At 31.0% G+C, this 19,292-nt stretch overlaps 1 protein-coding gene across 8 annotated transcripts in view; it reads left to right on the top strand.

The window, feature by feature from the left end:
• LOC144845388 (talin-1-like) overlaps positions 1–19,292 on the top strand; it is an 80,573-nt gene that overhangs the window by 54,859 nt on the left and 6,422 nt on the right. For 6 of the 8 annotated variants that reach the window (XM_078702736.1, XM_078702727.1, XM_078702701.1 and 3 more), the window contains 8 exons: positions 2,214–2,339; positions 3,737–3,790; positions 8,683–8,799; positions 10,130–10,309; positions 12,906–13,010; positions 14,899–15,004; positions 15,243–15,367; positions 17,002–17,127. In XM_078702736.1, coding sequence (XP_078558862.1) covers positions 2,214–2,339; positions 3,737–3,790; positions 8,683–8,799; positions 10,130–10,309; positions 12,906–13,010; positions 14,899–15,004; positions 15,243–15,367; positions 17,002–17,127 — 939 coding nt within the window. The remainder of the gene's footprint in view (positions 1–2,213; positions 2,340–3,736; positions 3,791–8,682; positions 8,800–10,129; positions 10,310–12,905; positions 13,011–14,898; positions 15,005–15,242; positions 15,368–17,001; positions 17,128–19,292) is intronic. The other 2 variants (XM_078702745.1, XM_078702718.1) reach the window with 1 other exon arrangement.

Raw genomic sequence — 19,292 nt, 5'->3', positions numbered from 1 at the left:
GTACACGCAGGGCAAACTTAATCACGAACAAACGAAGTAGGCCTACCTATTATTATTCACACAAGAAGTAAGACAACGGTGAGTATATAGATCATGATTACACGTTGTATCTACTACACTTAAGATTAGCCTAGGCCTACCTAGGCAGTATCAATGTCGGCAAATCATATGGTTTACTATAGTAAGCCTAGAAGAAAAGGCCTAGGCCTAGTATCCTTGCTGATTTTGTAATTTTACATGTAGGGCTAGGCCTAGGCCTAGGCTGAGACAACAAATAGTTATTGTCTCAGATGTAGGGCTACTACAGGTCATAAAATGCTACTTTAATGTCATAAAAACATTAGCGTAGATCAATCGCGGCAGAAACCTATACTAATTATAATTATAGCATTTACAATTCCTCATCAGAAAGGTTATAACTAAATTCGTCGTCGTCGTATAAATTGTTCGTCGCCGTTGTTGCTAGCGCTAAAACATCATGCCACCAAAGAACGCGCGAAAGAAGCGTAGCCAACAAGGTTAAATGTCGTTGCACATGTGCAGTAAACAATATATTAGGCACGCGACCGTTTCGTTGTTACCATGCGGTTAATTAAACTGATAACATTGTGGGCGGTCCGCGGTCTGTCGGCGAGAGTCAAGGAACCCTTGATCTCACGTCGATGCATATCCTTCTATTCTTTAATCCATGCTGTAACACAAATAAGGAAAGACAATCCAATTAAATATTGTAAATCAGTATGGGCGGATTACCTAATACTATAAATAAGAGAACAGAAGAGAATATTTTGCGTTTTACTGAGGGCATGTTCTGATCCATGGAGTTGTCATATTATAATAGCGTTGTATCAGCAAAGTGTTTAGACTCACTTAACTAATGCTTTCGTTAGAAACTGATTTGGGTAAATTTGATTGGTTGTAGGTCAAAATGTATTTCGTGTCATAATCTTGAGCTGTCATAACGAACGAAAGATCATTGTAGTAAAGGGTGGTTCTGACCTATGGAGTTATACACCGCTTACGATACGAAGGGATAACTTAGTAGGTCTGAACAGACCTTAAGACTAGATTATAAATAATGAGAAGAGCAATGATGCAAACTAAAAATAAATAGATTTCTTTTGCTTTTTCCATTATTATCAATATTACTGTCATGTTGGAACATTATTGTCATCAAGAACGCAAAAACATTTTAGTTTTCATCAACATAGCAAAACATTTTATTTTTGTTTTTTTCTGTTTTAAACAATGATGAAACATAAAACTATGTTTATGTTGAAATAAATGGGTTTTTTTTCTTTATCATTGATGACATCACTGATGTACAAATTATTTCAATACAACTTTAAAAATACACAACCACAGTGATAAAATGGATACAAATCACCTTTGCAATGCTGCTAAATGGATATCTTCCATGATAATCTTACCAAGTTACAACACAAGGCTTTCACACCTGATATTGGTACAGTGTAATGATGTTCTATATTTCAAATATCAACAATGTTAAATTACAATAATATATTAGACCTACTTGTATCATAAAACATTCAACAAATCCCAATTATTTCTATTAAGGCCCATTTACACTAGGACGATCATCGATCGTTATCGTCTTTAGTGTTTAGCAGCCTTTAAAGTAGGAAATAGTGTTCTTTTTTTCTCTTTATAGGGAAAAGCAAGATTTTTAGACTTTTTTTTAATGCTAGCAATAAACATCACATGTTAGTCTTGTTTTTCATACTTGTGTTCATTTAAGCTATGTCTCGCCTGCTTTAAATATCAATTGAAAGTAATTGAAAGATATTATAAATTATTGCAAATGTAGAAATGCTGGACAAATTAATTAGATTTAACATTGCAAAGTACATGTTATGTAGGACCATGGACATGGCTGCAAAGTGTTTAATTGTAGAGAAATCTAGCCTAACATTCAGAATTCGCAATTAATTATTCAAATTACTGTATAAATCGTTTCAACATTTAGACTTCTATTTAGCCAATTTCAAGACTCTTAAAAATAGATAGATAAAGGCAAAATCCAAATACATTGTTTTACGAGAACATAACAAATGTTAGCATAGCATCATCCATGAATATTCAGAATACATAATCAGTACATACCAAAACATTAACATATCTTTGTTAATATTCTGAAACTGCTAAATTGTTATTAAATAATCAGGTATTGTATATATATTGTTTTTTATCAGGTATTGTTGATCAATGCCGTAAAAGATGTGACTAGTGCCCTTGGAGACCTGATATCTGCAACTAAAGTAGCCGCTGGCAAGAGCGTAAATGACCCGTCTATGGGTCAACTGAAGAATTCAGCCAAGGTATGGTTAACAAAACACTTTTTCTACTTTTCAGTTCATGTATAATTGAATTAGGACAAATTGTAACCCGATAATTTAAAAATCTTTTCCAATACAAAAATACAAAGATTACAAACTTGTTAGCTGCACATTTGCACACAATTGGCACATTTAACAATGTTTTTTTAGTTATATGTAAACCTAACAAATATGATACGTTATAATAACATTAGATTACAAAATTCAATGTAGTAATGTTTTATGTAATTAACTAATAATGTAGATATCTACAATCTTATTTTTTTATAATGATTAATCAAATGTACAGCACTCCTGATTGTGATCTAATTAACTTATCATACAGTATAATATATTTTAAAGTGGTTTACTTGCAACCTTGCTTAATTCAGGTTAACACTAACATACACCTTACTTGAGACAATGAAAATGCACTCTTTCTACAACCGTGCACTTACATGTAAAGCACTGAGCGATCGTATATTTAAACCACTCTTGAAGATAATAATAATGTGTTATTCATACTTTTAGTGCATGTTTTAAATTTGCTGTTTTTGGCAGTCATATGCTGCATGCGTTTTGGTACATTTACCAGTTGTTGAATTTAGACTTTTCACATTCATTAATTACTGTAGCGCAATTCCCTATTCTTACTCAATATTCCTCCAAAGCTACAGTGTTGTAATTTGTGATATACGCTTGTGCTATAACATCTGCTATTGTACCGACTCGCAGCACTAGTCCGGTGCAGACCAACAAAGCTGGTAGAGTGAAATTAATTCCTACAAAATTGTAAAAATCTATATAATAAATAATAATAACTATTGATTTTTAATTTAATGATAATTGTCCTATATTTTATTTGTATTGAATTTTTTTATGTACCCAAGGTTGCGAGTCAATCGCTTTAATTGCAATTATTTACTATACTGAACTAGAATACAGTTTTTATTGCAAATGATTTAGAAATGCATGTTGTTGCAACATAAGAGCGCTGTACACTCATATAAGGAGGTTAGCTTCTAGTGTACTGCCCACTTCACAAAATTGAAAATAAAACAAGTTTTTATATATCTTAACATATCTACACAGCAAAGCACACAAGAAAAGCCTAAAACTTGTAATTGTTTTTCAAGAAGTAACTATGAAAATCCTTTGTGGCTTAAACTAAAACTTGTATAGTCAGTATAGTATATAATAACACTGTATGCAAAGTGTATTAGTATTTTATACACAATATAATTACTCAGATTTTCTGCTCTAATAATTCTATACCATAATAAACCAATGATAATACATTTCTTGTACTATTATTACTGTGCAACAGTTTTAAGAAATGCTCTTTGATAATCTTTTTTGTCAATGTTGCATGTTTTAAACATTTTTACCGCACATCGCAGCTGGAACAGTACAAGTACCAAAGGTCGATGGAACAACTGAAGAAGTCCGCCAAGGTTCGACAAGTCATGTTAATCTAAGCTAATTAATTTTACTTGTCTCTGTGTTTAACAATCAACACCTTCTATTTGTTGTGTTCTTTGCTTGTTAGTACAATGTGAGAGCTTGAATGAAATTAAAGAAAACTTCCAGCATGGCAGTAGAGTCAAGAAATAATATTTTGTTAAAAAAAATTCCAACCTTAACTGTCTTTGTTTAATGTGTTATCCTTACAAAAGTATACTGTGCTACACTCTTTATAGGCAGTCTTCATTCTTCTTTTATAATTTAGATAACACTTTTAGATCAAATTTAAATAAAAAGCAAATTTATGAATTGTACAATACTATTAAAAAACAAAAATAATTCTAAATAATAGTCTTAGTATTAATAATTAAATTCATGATATTACTTTAGCACTAAATTCTAGAGAGACATAATTATAAACTGTTGTATAATTGATTTTTTCTTTATAAATTGTTTAAAGCCATAGAAACAATACACACATCAATGTATAAAACCATACCATGAATAAACATTCTACAGGACATCATTGCCATATAATGTGACAACAAGTTTTAGAAATGTTCTTTAATAAACAAGAATATCTAGAAGAGTTATGCTTATCTTCTGGTTTAAAAACTTTGAAAACATAGATGTGATCTGAAATTATGAAAGGCCTTCTATAATATTGTCTGATTTAAGAATAAACTTAAACAAAGATATAATAGTGACATGTTTTCCATCAAATATTTATGAAAGGAATGAACACTTCATAAACTTTCCCAGGCTTTAAGCATCAACTATAATTTATCTTTTGCTGGAAAAAGTTATTCTTGTTTTTTTTATAGACTTCTTCCTCATTATAGTTTGTTGGTACCAAATTATGAATAAAATATTATGAAATTGCCCATTTTAACTGATGTCTGTGTTTTAACTCTGCTTAGAACTAAATAACTGTTTTATCATTGCTTATTGTCACTTAACATTATTTTCCCTGTTATCCAAATGTTGCTATGTTTTCAATTATTCCATTTCATTTACCATTAGATATTTGCTTTATATGGTTTAGTGAGTCAGAGGTCCATATATATTTAACAGTAAATATAACACCAAACAAAATTCCATTTCATGATTTAACTATTAATATTCATGTTGTTTTTTTAACCAATTGAATGATTTCATAATTTAGGTCTAATACTGTACTGTAAAAAAATAGTTATATTCAACTAAATTTGTTAAAATATATAATTCGTACTTCAAACAAAGGGTTAGCACTTTTTACATAACACTACAGTTTAAAATAAATACATTGTTTTAATCAACAATAAATTATCCATAAGTCATGTATACATTATGTTATTATGTGCAGTACTATTTAAAAACTGACCTCATTTAAAACAGTACTAAGTTTCACTGGTACACTATTTTATTTTTATCAACCAGGACATATTTTTACTTTATTTTGAAAGGAAACCAAGTATTCTGCTTGCTTTACAACACAATATGATAAATAACATTGCTGTTTTTTTTATTGTAAATATAATTTTTTTTTTTATATATATATAAAAGGCCCTGTTTCTGCTGCCAAGAAAATACCGTATTTAATACGATATTTTTTGAATACCGTATTTATACCGTATTTTTTTGGCAGCAGAAACTGCGCTCATAAAAAAAATACCATATTTTGTATACCGTATTTTCCCCACAAAATTTGTGGATAAAATACGGTATTTACAAATTTATACCGTATTTTTTGTACCCATTTCTGCTGCCAATAAAAAATACCATATTTTGTTTGACCTGCCACATGAGGTCAACATCATGTTTTTATTTTCTGTCGCTGTCAGCTGTTTTACACATGTGTATAGATATATTCAGCGAAAATTTGGAGCGAAGACGTCACAGTATTTACTATATAAATCTGTGTGGGGAGGGAGGGCAAGCTAAAATGTCCGGCCAACTAAAAGGTAATAAAAGAGACAACCACATAAATACATATAACATATAAAGACATTTCTAAAAATAAAGCAGGAGTACGGAATAGACTTGTCTCCAAAGCAAGTAAACTCAAAGCTGAAGAGCCTACGAAAGCAGTAACATTGCAAAAGACAATAACTCGGGGAGGAAACGAATTACTTGTCCCCATTACGATGTTTTCTGTGCTCTCACAACATCTGTATCACTAGGGATAGGCTGTTGAAAGTGAGGCGTAAAACTTCCTTTATTGCGACTTTTAATTATCGACCAAATAAATAACAATTTGGGTAAAAATGATGAAATTTAACATGACCACCCAAGAAGTATTGTTAGCAGAAACGGGGTACTAAAAAATACGGTATAAAAAATACCGTATTTTATACCGTATTTTGAGCAGTTGCAGCAGAAACAGGCCCAAAGAAAGCAGACAAAATAACAAACATATAAGTTAAGGAAAAAGATAAGTTACAATATTTTAATAGCAGGGGTTAATCCTCCTCAAAAGCTTTTAGAAGCAAGGGGTAATTATTTTCAAGATTTTAAATTAGTGTTAATAATAGCGACGAATGTGTTTTATACAGGAATGTCTGGTAGCGTTGTTAGTGATGGGTTTAAAATGATTGTCCAATAGAATATAAATATCACCAGTGTGTTTATACATACTTCACCCACTTCTGATTACTGGTTATTCTATACTAACAACCAAATTATGTTTATTTAAAATTGGTTAAGTGTGGCTTCTGTGTTCTAAATTCTGTCTCCCATGACATTTATTTTCCAAATACCAAAACACATGAGAATAATAGTGGTGTATCGTTACATGTACTTTACTATTTCAATTGACTATAACAGGGACAGTTTTAGTTTTTTGGACTCATTTTAAGACAAGTTTCTCCTTCAGAAGTAGGCCTAATTCCCAGTGTGCTAATTTTAGTTGACTACATTAATCATCGTGTCTATTTATTCGTTTCTGAAAACGACAATGTATTTATAGTCCTGCTGTACGTACATTTGAAATCGCCAGTTTTTTGACGCTGAAATTACTGTGTATTCGAGAACCATCTGTGGACACGACCTTCTAGTGTAGTAAATTTTCCTAGTACAATTCCAATTATATAGGCTACTTCATTACCCCAGTATTTCCGCTCCTCCTTCCTCCCAACACACCCCAGATACTGGGTGATGTGTTTAAGACGGTTCCAGTACAAATTATGTTAGCCGTCACTCCCAACCCATAATCCCTCAGTGGCCGTTTTCAAATGTAGTTTAAAACATTCCCAGTACAGTTTCGGTCATGGTGATAGGCTACATCCCATCCTATGTATTGTGACATGCAGAAACAGAAATTTGTATAACGAACAAACATCAAAAGTGGGGAAAAGTGGGCCATTTTGACCACATTTTGGCCCCTAACGATGATGTTCAAATATAGTTTAGAACTTTCCCGGTACAATTGCGGTCATTTTGATACCCCATATGTAAGGTTACGTGCAGTAACAAAAATTTGTGTAACGAAAAAACAAAAACAAACAAACACAAAAACGTAAAAACTCTCTCACTTATAATATAGATATTCATTTGGATGAAAAACAGATGATCATTTTTTTAAATATTAATTATTTAATATGAAGCAAAAGAATGCAAAAGTTTTAATTTTCTTCAATAGAAAATATTATATTCATCATAACTGTTGTTCCCTTGTAACTGTTTTGTGCTTTTTATAATACTAACATATAGGCTTGCATTGTGTAACTTTTATTGGGTGTGCTTATGGGATTGTATACCCTGTCTTTTTAAATGTTGTTTATTAAATTTCATTTTTAATGTTCATATCATCATTAACACATGTACAATATTCTCTTTTATATTGGCTTTTTTATATTGTGTATAAATTTTATGATCTATGATCTATTTTTAATATTAAATTTTAGCTTTGGGTTATTTTATATACTAAGGTACTGTTTGTTTCTCATACACGCTTCAAGATATATTGTCCCCCTGAAAAAGTAATTGTTTTAAATGTTTTTGTTGAATATGCCATTTTAGTGTCACATAATAGTTATTCACTAAAAATTGGATCAGAAAAAAAAAATGGACCCAAAAAAACTGTAATTTAAATTTTGTTAAAGTCAAAATTGACCGAAAGCCAATAGGTTTTTGGTTGAATTGAACTATTTATTTTGTCTGTGAAGTCTTTAATAATCTTCATTTTCTTTGTGTTTTGGGGGGACAATACATCTTTTAACAATGTTGTGTATGTTTTGCAGTTTGGATAATTTACTTTAATATTTGTTTGCATTGTAACAAACAATCAAAATAAGTTATTTCAAGATACAAAAGGAAGAAGTAGGTACAAAAATAAAAAGTTAATACAGTACAGTATTATCGACAACAAAGTTGAGTACTGTATTACTGCAGAAATCGGTTACCGTAATAATATAAAGGAACTAAATATTAATGTAATTGTTTTGTATTGTTATAAATAATATTGCAGGTTTACTCTACTAGTGTTGTTTAGTTATGTAAATAATACTGTATTTACGCATGTTTATAAAAGACAAGTAAAAATAATTATTATTTTCACAAAGAAGAAAAACACCACAATTGTTATGTATACACGCTAATATATTGAATGGTAGTGCATTTAAGACAATAATACTGAAATTAATACTGTAGTTTCGGACTGCAGTAGAACCCAAAAAGGGGACAACTTCTGGGTTTCCAAATGGAGGCATTCTACTCTAAATTACACTGTTGTGTTAACTATTTACAGTAACATATTCCAATTGTTTATTATTCAAGATTCAACAGTCAAAAAAATATAATTTAGATTTATAAATTATATTTTTCTTTTTTGGATTAAATAACAGACAAATTACTAGATTCCCAGCCCAATTTTTGATTGTTGTTTTACTTGTTGTGTTTGTAGGTGATGGTAACAAATGTAACTTCATTGTTGAAAACAGTGAAAAGTGTAGAGGATGAAGCACTGCGTGGTACAAGGGCTTTGGAAGCAACAATTGATGCAGTAGTACAAGAAGCCAGAGTAAGTAAATGAGCAGTAAACTATTATGTAATGCCTCTACATTGTTACGTAATTACAACATGCAAGTCTTGTCTACATTTCTTCTCGGTCATGTGGCCCTCCTGAAGTTTGAACTGTGTGAGGCCCATGCATTTAAATCCTTTCTTGTTGCACTCTCTCACACTTGAAACCTAACATTTCATGTCTTTACAAAACTTTGACAAAGAAATTGACACCTAAATTGAAACTGAAAAGATGTGCTCAATATTGATGACTCAATGATTTCTAATCTGTTGTGTGTGAGAATGTTCCTTATTTTACATGTTATCAATGAATCAAATACAAAAGAGGATGTTTCCTTCCTATTTTAACATTCTTTTTTTTATTAATATCTACCTACATGAGGGCAATAATTGTGTGTTTTATAAAGCCAACTATTGTTCATGCGAGACCAAGCTTTGTTATACAAATCTTAATAACAGGCAAAACCTATAATCTGGAACTAAATTTATAGCAGGCTGTTATCAATATGTATAGTCATGTGATAGTGGGGTAGTGTCTTATGACAAATCTTGGATACTATACCAATACACAATAAATGCAATCTGAGATAGACACCCTAATTCACTTCCTGTGAATCTAGTGTATATAATGCAAAGCAAATCACCCAGATTTACAGAGTTACAAACTACAGCCGTATGTATGTATCTAGTTAGTTACTATTAGTTAGTTTCTGTATGCTGTACCCTGATATGGTTATGGTATGCTCTTGTCAACATGGAACTGAAAGCATCAACTCAACTGAAAGAAACTACTGTATTTGTGCACTCAATTTCACTTTCGGTCAACTGAACAGAGCTGAACCGAGGTGACAGAACAGAAAGGAACCAGTGGGCAAGCGCTTATGTCATTTGGAACTGATAGTAAATAGTAACCATAATTGGTGTTGATAACTACAACCAGTTCCATGTCGACATGATCGCTTAAATACTGTGGTTCCTTTCAACTTTGAATCATGTTGTGTACATGGTATAGGAACCACCCAAATCAAAGTTTTCAGTGTTCCCTCAGTTCCAGAAAAGTAGAACATGTTCAACTGAAAGCTGAAAGCTAGTTCATTAAATTTAAGTTAAGGTTTTCATATATTAGGTAACTTTTTTTTTTTAAAATCAATTTGAAGTCAGAATGTTTTGAATATGGGTTTGTGGCTTTTCTTTTCTATCATCATTGCATCACTAACCTTACATTTTAAAATGAAAAAGCAAGCAGTAATAACAATTGCTTAAAATGAAGCCTGGTTGCTGGCATTTAATATCTTGCAAAAACACCATGCTTTTCCATTTTTTTGTAGATTCTTCAAACACCAGCTGAAAAGAGGTACACGCCAGAGGACTTGATTCGCAGTACCAAACCTGTGACGGTTGCAACAGCGAAAGCTGTTGGAGCCGGCAACTCTTGCAAGCAAGATGACATAATTGCTGCATCTAATCTTGGCCGTACAGCTATATTTGAGCTGCTTGAAACTTGCAGGGTATGTATCATAAAACATGACATCATTGTCATTTTATGTGGGCTGCTTTAGATTAGAACTACATCATGTCTTGGGTACTCTGAAGTTTATAAGCACATTCTATACTATCTTTAAGATTAGTGTAAAGTTGGTAAATGGTTTAATATCGGTGGGTAAACTTTACTAACTATAAGGGTAGTGTTTCAGGTGCAAAATTTACCACTGTTAATTACAAGCCTGTAACCAGCATTTTTACAGAGAGTTAATATAGGCTAGCTTGTCATTACTTTCGCTGTTGGTCTGTCAATAGGACACTTTGGGCAAAAACCCCCTTTTGTTCGAACTCTAGATTTGATTTTAATATAACATTTTGTCGTGTTGTGTTGCACAATTGAATTTTGCTTTAATGGCTGACTGCAAAAATTGATTTATTTTACACTATTTGACTTTACACATTAAAAGTTTCTGTGTTTCATAATAATTTTTCCCCATTCAATCTTCTTGTTATTTTGTCTATCTGTTTGTTAGAAAAGGTGGGCTATCTCACATACTCTATTCTTTTAATTCTTTCACATTCTGAAATGCAGTCTAGGTAGAAACAAAATCACAAAAACTGTTTATGGCAGATGTCCACTTATGAGAGGTTGTCAGCCGATAGAAGGCCAATTTTTAGCATTCCTATGACCAATATTTTGTACTCACTATTTTTTATAAATTGTAATTTATCTTTTAAATGTTGGTTCTGTATAATTTGGTATAGAAGTTAGTTATATTATGTGTATCCGAGGAAAGTATAATGCAAAAAATACAAAATGTGAGATGTAAATGCATTGATTAGATAAGAATGCTAAACAAGCATTTGGATCAGGGTCTGTTGGGATGGTATGTGTCAGGGAGGTTATATTATTACTTCACAGTTAGCAGTCCTGTGTATTATACAAAATTCTCTTTGAAATCTGTATAATAATACATAAAACATGATGCATAAATTATAGTTTAGTACTTGCTACTTTCCAATGTGTGGTGATAAAAGGACGTTTACTTTTACAAATTGCTATTTTTTAATTAGGGTTCACAACCAACGGAAGATTCAGTGGTGAGGAATTCACTCCATGGTTTTATGCTATACTCTTTTTAAATTATTTTTAGTTTCTTTTCTTTTTGTTGAAGCATGAGTTACCTTTTATGTTTCCATTATGAAATCTACAGTATAATTCATGTGACTTTGGACATGATCTGAAAAAATGGTACTGACTTTGAACTATACCAGTCGTCACACATTCATACATTTTGATTCATGTTTGGCAAATACTAACTAATCGACACTGTAACACAAAAATAAATAGTGCAGTGTTTATTGGTTCCTTGGGCTCAAATCTAATCCTAGCAAGGTATAAACAACAGTCTATGTGATCTGAAGTTGGTAGGTTCAAATCATTCCCCAACAACGTATTAGTTCACAAGTATTCTCAAATTTACTATTTGGCAATCTTTTCAGAGTAGGAAAAACATGTGATTAATTATTTAGTTTTATACATAGTCATTGATAACTTGATGACCTGACATTGACCTGACCTTACAGCTGACATGACCTATGACCTAATATTTCTGTTTTCAGTATACTCTTCATCTGCCGTTTTCTGTATCATCTTGAGTGAAACATTTCATCGTTTGTCTAATGATGCATCACAATTTATATTTGTCAAGTGAATTACTGAATGCAATTTATTTTCTACAGTCTATTCAATATATATTAGACTTTATTGCAGGTCAATTGACCTATAGAATAAAAATGAAAGGTCATGATTATTATGCTTGATCTAAATATATAATTATTAACACGTTCAATGCTTTCATGTCTTTAAAGCAAAATAGAAATACTAGAAAAAAACCATATATTCCATTATTTCAATTTTAAACATTGTCGAAGAATGTCATTTTAATTACTTAAGTGTTTTTATTTTTTCATTAAATATATCTTATTAAAAAGACAGAGTAGTATGACACCATTATAGTAATAGATTTTTGGATTTTAATGAACTTTTTCTTATAAATTAAGATTTAAATGAATGAATTGACTAGTTTACTAATGTTTTTTTTATCGTTTATCTGTTTTTCTAATCTATTAATTTCATCTCTGAAACAATCTTTTTTGTTAATGTCTATATACTTTTATTTCAGTTTCTTGTGTGATTATTATTATTTGTGTGAAGTGCTCATTATAACCATGTGCGCATGTTGCGTTACACAATAACCTAATCAACACTAAACAGTAGGATGTTAATTTTGAAAATAGGGATTCCGTATTGTGCCTATATAAATGACTGAATTAGTTGTATGGACAATCAGTTTGCCGACATCTGTACTGAACAACATTCATCAGATAGTATGATACTATATTAGGTTGAAGTTCTTTAAAGAAAAAAGCAAAGTTGAGAGTTTTCTCCAGTTCTGACATAACAGTTTGAGTTTGTAGTCAAAAATTATCACTGTATGTATAACTATTAAACTGGGCAATTTGAAAATTACTGTTTTTCCTATATTCTCCATGTTTAATAACTAATGTATCATTCTATTTTTGATATTCAAATACTGTACTTAATATTCTTTTTTACAGGGAGCTGCAGCTACTGCTCAAACACCTGAAGCTAAACAGAGAACACTGGTTGCTGGACAGAACTGTGCCGATTCTTATCGTTCACTTCTTCAAAATGTTCATCTGGTAAGACCTGTTTTACCTAGTCTTATTTATTTTTAATAATAAGTACAATTGTACAAATAAAAATGTAATTGTTGTTAAAATTAATTATTAAAGATGTATTGTCCCCCAAAAACTTGAAAAATGAAGATTAATTAAATCAGACTTTAAATATGTTATTTTGTAGTTTAAATTATTATGTTACATTAAAATGGCATTTTCAAAAAAAATGTTGTTAAGAATTATTTTTTCAGGGGGACAATACATCTTTAATTAAAAATTTTGTTTTTTAATATTAATGTTAATTTGACATTTTGTCAACTATACAAGCTGTATGAAATTCATCGAAGTTTTACAGTATTTGTGTTTAGTGCAATACTAATATATTAACAATGTCTGGCAATAACAGTCCATGCAATTTGATGTTTGTAAATTTCAATAAGAATTTGTCAAATGATAACCACCACATTTTTCCAATACTTTGAGTTGCAATTTCTTTCGATTTTTTTAGATACAAAAAAAAGACATCCTAATAGTGCATACATTTACCATTTAGGCTTTATTACTAGAATCCTTTTATGTTTGCTTATTTTGGCTAATGTTTGGATGTATTTAAATAAAAATTATAGCATCCTCTGATTGATTGATTGATTTTATTTGATATTCATACATAAAAGTTAAAATATACAATGTATAAAAAGAATACCTGGATAACCCATTAAGTCGACAAAAAAGTAAACTTATTTCCAATGGGGTCCTCCTCCTGTTATATCAAATCAAATTAGGACCTTGTGATAAATAGATACTGAATATTCAGTCAAAGTTGGGCAAACTCATCATTTGTACGTTGTTTTTACATTATTTATATTAGGATTCAGAAACGGAAGAATATTCATTGGTGAGACTATCACTCCATGGATTGTGCTATTTTCTTTAGCTTCTTTTGTTATCTGAAACATGGGATGCTTCTTTTTAATATACCTATTGCATACTACAATATGATTTATTTGGACATAATCCTATAAAACCTATTATTATCAATGCTTTCATAAAAAAAATGTTAAGCTAGATGCAACTGAAAAACGTAGGTGCAGTGCAAGTGAGTTGACCAATCATAAGCGACAGTTTGAAAAGTCCATCACATTGTGATTGGTCAAATTACTTGCGGTACACTTACATCCACATGGAAACCAAGCTCAAAACTTTCCCTAGAAAATTTACCAATGGTTGCAAAAGTTGTCAAATGTAGAATTGGCCTTCATAAAAAAATGTTCGTCATTCAAAGTAATATTACACCAGTAGTTTGACTGTACTACAGTCAAATCATTTTTAATATGAATAGTAAAATCATCAGTAACTTCTATGTGTTACTCCAGGGTTTATGCACCCACCATCATAAAGCTTTTAAAATTATCATATTGAATTTGATGACATCACAGCTGTCACGACCTGTAACCTTTTACAGTTTCACACATCTTGAATTGCCATTTCAGTTCGTTAGTTTGCGATACATCACAATACATACCGTTGAGTGAATAACTGCAATTTTAATTTTTACAATGAAATGTTTTTTATCATGACATTAGACTTTGTTGCACTTGATTTAATATTACAAAAGTATACAAAAAATATAAACAATAGAGATATAAAATAATAAAATCTTGTTACATTAAAATGAAGTCAATATTAGCCCTAAATGTCAAATGTGCGTTCTGAAAACTCTGTCATGTCTGAAAATAGAAAATACCTGTTAATGTTTTATTAATTCACAGACATAGAAAAAATAAAAAGTTAATTAATTCATTTAAAATTGGTGAAGAAATAATTTATGTGAGAATGAGAAAAAGACCCCAAGCAAGATTTGAACGCCGAATCTTCTGATTGTTATTGTTTTGTATTTTATTTATTTTAGGTCATCCAAAAGCCAACACCTGAAGGTAAACAGAAATTGGTACATTACTCAAAACGAGTTGCAACGTCGGTCGGTGAAGTAGTACAAGCTGCTGAAGCTCTCAAAGGTAAATTTACAGCTAAAGACAACTTGCAGCTAAAAACAGATAATATTAATTATTTTAACTGTTCACTATGTTTGTGGAAGCTCTCAATTGATTAGTGTGGGTGATGTTTAACAGTCCAATTGCTGCATAGGCAAACTATAACAATAATAATTCTGAAGTGTTGCCTATTTTGTGGAACTGTGCCACCTATTGTGATTAATAAATTTGGTATATTAAATGCGTAATTTGTTTTCCCTAGGCCCTGACTGGGTAGATCCAGAGGACCCACATGTTGTGGCTGAGAATGAACTTCTTGGTGCAGCGGCATCTATAGAGGCAGCAGCTAAGAAACTAGCAATGCTTAAGCCTAGGTCAAGACCAAAGGTATGTTAAACAACTATCAAATTTACATGCAAAAGTTTAGAGCAGATAAATTATTAATTTTTTTAAAGAATTAATAACTTGATTATTATTATAATTGAATTGTTATTAAAACAAATTATTAATATTTTCTCTGGCATTGAAATGGGAGGCCAAAATATTAGATTGTCTGTTTAATATGAATATAACCGATTGGAACCCAAAAAAGTTTTCCCTTAATAGGGGTTTCCCCTGAATAGGAGTATGCTATATCAATGCTTCACGATAGGTGTACCCTCAATAGGGGTGTCCACTGAATAAGATGTCCAAATTAGAGGTTCTACTATATGTTAATTATGATTAATTTTAGAAATACAATGTTAAAATGTTGCATTAAACGTTTTTAGTTTTCTTTTTGTTTTGTTTGTGTTTTTTTTTTATCTCTGATTCTAAACAGGCACTTAATAGCATGTACATAACTCTCAGATATGTCTGTTATAGGTAGAATAAGTTGGCATGTTCAGCCTATGATAGACATATGTGTCGGTTGTGTTATTCAGTACATCTTGAAATCCTCTAATATTATACGCCATGATTGTTGAAATCATCTTTATTCTTCATTTCTGTATAATGTGACTGCTGTTTTTGGAAGTTGGCACCTTATATTTCATTTTATTCAGTAATCAATTATCGTGGAACAATGTGTCATAAACAAGTAATTCAACACTTTTGTGATATCATCATCATCACAGGCAGTTTACTGTAAGGAGCATGTGTTGTTGATCTACTTTCTCATGGTAGTTAGAATGGAGTACATTCATTTTGTTATCTGATGTTGGAAGTTGCACTGTTATAAAAGGAGATGTGATCAAGATACCAAAAACTATTATAGTACTTTGTCTGTTGGATATATTTACATTATTGACTCTTTGTTGGATAATTTCTCTGGAAAAAAATGTTAATTCCTTTCTGAACTATTAGAACTGATTGCTGATACAAATAATGTGGACATTATAAACTCTTAAGCCTTTATGTTTAGTTTCTTTGAGTTTCTGCTGAGGATGATGTTCCTTTTCTAAACTGAAATAGAACTTTCTTCAATACTATTAACAATAAAACTTTATATAGTATGATCAGTAGCCATTCTGCTGGATGCATTGGTTATTAAACTGTATGTAATTGATTGTCCAGTTTATAGCCAATGGCCGGTCAGTGTAGTTTTAGCTTCAACCCCTTTTGTTATCCAAGAAAAAAAAAACTTAAGAACAGAACATTATTAGAATGATGATCTAATCATCTATGGTAAATTTCTTGACATTACTACACGCATTGCTTCATAAACATTCAGTTGGCATCATGAGAAAATTCATGGAAAATGGATCTTCAATTCAATTTTGATAACTTTAAGTAGTGGTAACTTTAAGGTCTGGTAGGTTTTCATGCGGAAAGGAACATGTTGTTTGTCCTCTGTCGTCCTGTAAATCATATAGAGCCATATCATTTGTTTCATTGTGTTATATAGTTGTTTCATCAAGTTATACAAACCTGTGTCTTGTAATATGTTGTTTTGTTTTAAAAGTGTGTGTGTATGTGTTTTGTAATAAATGCAATTCACAGAAATCAAACAAACTTATTAAACAATATTTTGATCATTTTAGGAGGCCGATGAAAGTTTGAATTTTGAAGAGCAGATTCTTGAAGCAGCCAAATGCATTGCAAATGCAACCAGTGCTCTTGTAAAGGCTGCCTCAGCAGCTCAGAAAGAACTTGTATTGCAAGGAAAGGTAAATTCAATCCTGTTTTGATTCCATTTTAGAGAAGATATGTCTTTAAGATAAGAATATAAAAGTATAAAATATGTACAGTAGCTGCTTTTTTATATAGATATCCCATTTAAACAATTTCTTCAATTCTGTAGTAGGTCGCATTTGATTGACTTGGTTTAAATTCCAGGTTTAATATGTATTTAGTATTTTGGCAATTGACATCTGTATTCAAATCATCAACAAATGTGAATAGGCCTCCGTGCATAATTTTATGTTATGTTCAGACGCCTTACGTCTGATGAGTGTCCACACAATGCTTAATACAAGGTGGATCACACGATTTTCCTGAAGTAGATATGCAAATTTGCTGGAAGTGAAAAGCGGGAATCACGTTGACCCATAATATATATTCAGTATTTACTTGCTTGCAAGCTTTGAAGTTTTGCGTCTACACGACACTACTTCTCCAGCGTGTATCCTTACATTTCTTGTGTACACAGAATAGCAAATTGTCTGTAGTAATTTAATACAATACAAGGAGCGTCTTCACAGGCACTGTTTAAAAAAGTGTTCAATATTAATTTAAATCCACAAAGTATATATATCTACAGTATGTATTATATTTGTTATGTTATACAGTACATGTACAATGAAAAAAAACTTACATGAACAGTTGATTTCTGCACACCAAATATTTTACAAAAAGCAAGATACAGAACCCATGGATTAGTAGACATTTTTTTTTTTGATAAATGATCAGTTTTGTATAGGTTAAATTTGTTCTATATGTGTGGTCCAAACCTCACAGACATCCATGGATCTGCCTATGTTTTTGTAATGTCTGTGATTTTTTTTTTATTGTAAATTACATAAATTCGATTTGAAATTCAGTAGATTGCTATGTTGTACATATAAGAATAACTATGCATATCATTCATTGGATTCGGCATGAGAAAGTCATTGCATAAATGAAGCATATATTTAGAAATTACATCCTAAAATACAAAACTCACAAGCATGGTTAAAATGAGTAATATCAATGGATCGTCCATGACTTCATATAGTGTACCAATTCTGAATATGGAACGCATTCACCAAACATAGCTGGATTTGCAATGTCAATTTGAATACAACCGCTAATGTAAAATCCTATGTCATTCAAAAACATGTAGGCTTCTACGCATAGCTTGAAGAGACTGTCTGTGTATCTAGACACCACCCATACAGACGGTGAGGTAGGCTTGTATTCATTGCATCTTGCACCTTGATGATGCATTCATTCATTGCTACGGTTACAATGATAACAGTTTATGTACAATCAATACTGTATATTCACTAAAATGAAAATTTGCATTATTTGTACCAATCTCATGGACTTTTTTGTGAAAATTTATATTTGTTTATAGCATTTTTGTTGACAACAAAACAAGTAAACACATAGAAGTCATACTTTAAAAAACCTCCGTTGTACATTTGAATATAACAGAAGAAACAGTAAAAGTCTCATTTCTAACAAACAAACATAAACCACTAATAAGGACTAACATTTACATCGTAGGAATCACTCTAAGCCTACATTTGAAATTACAAAAGAATAAATTACATTATTTCACATGAGAGACAATGCATATAAACTTAACTGCATACTATGCATGTTTCGACTGCATTTATTTATTTATTCAACTTTGTTTTACAAGGGTAGGTACTACAGCAGTACACCCGACTTGAAGAGACCCTATTAAAAACAATACAAAAATATACAAACATCATTCAAACATAAAGATACAAGAGGATTCATAAAAGTTAGAATCCTCAAACATATTTTTAAAAAAGTTAACCTGAATTTGCTAATGTCAAAAAGACAAAAACAAGTTTGTTTTGTGTTGGTATAGCCGCTTCCATTCACCACTTGAAATACTACCTACAGGTTGTAAAAATCCAGTTTGTATTGTGTGTATTATTAGCCTGGCTTTATTTTAAATCTTATAAGCATTCCATGGCTGTATTTTGGCGAAAGAGAAAACAATATCTATATCCATGCACATGTTTAGTCAATGGTTGTATTCAGTTTGAATAAATGCAGAGAGGAACTTTAATGGTTCAAGATTGTTCAATGATAGTAATACCCAAAATAAAGGGGAACATAATTTCAGATACTACACAGTCATCATCATTTATGTTTT

The sequence above is a fragment of the Antedon bifida genome, chromosome 1 (genome assembly GCF_963402885.1).
Source record: "Antedon bifida chromosome 1, ecAntBifi1.1, whole genome shotgun sequence".
In the NCBI taxonomy this organism is placed as follows: domain Eukaryota; kingdom Metazoa; phylum Echinodermata; class Crinoidea; order Comatulida; family Antedonidae; genus Antedon; species Antedon bifida.
Note: the sequence above shows the minus strand (reverse complement) of the source record. Positions and strands in the feature narration are given on the sequence as shown.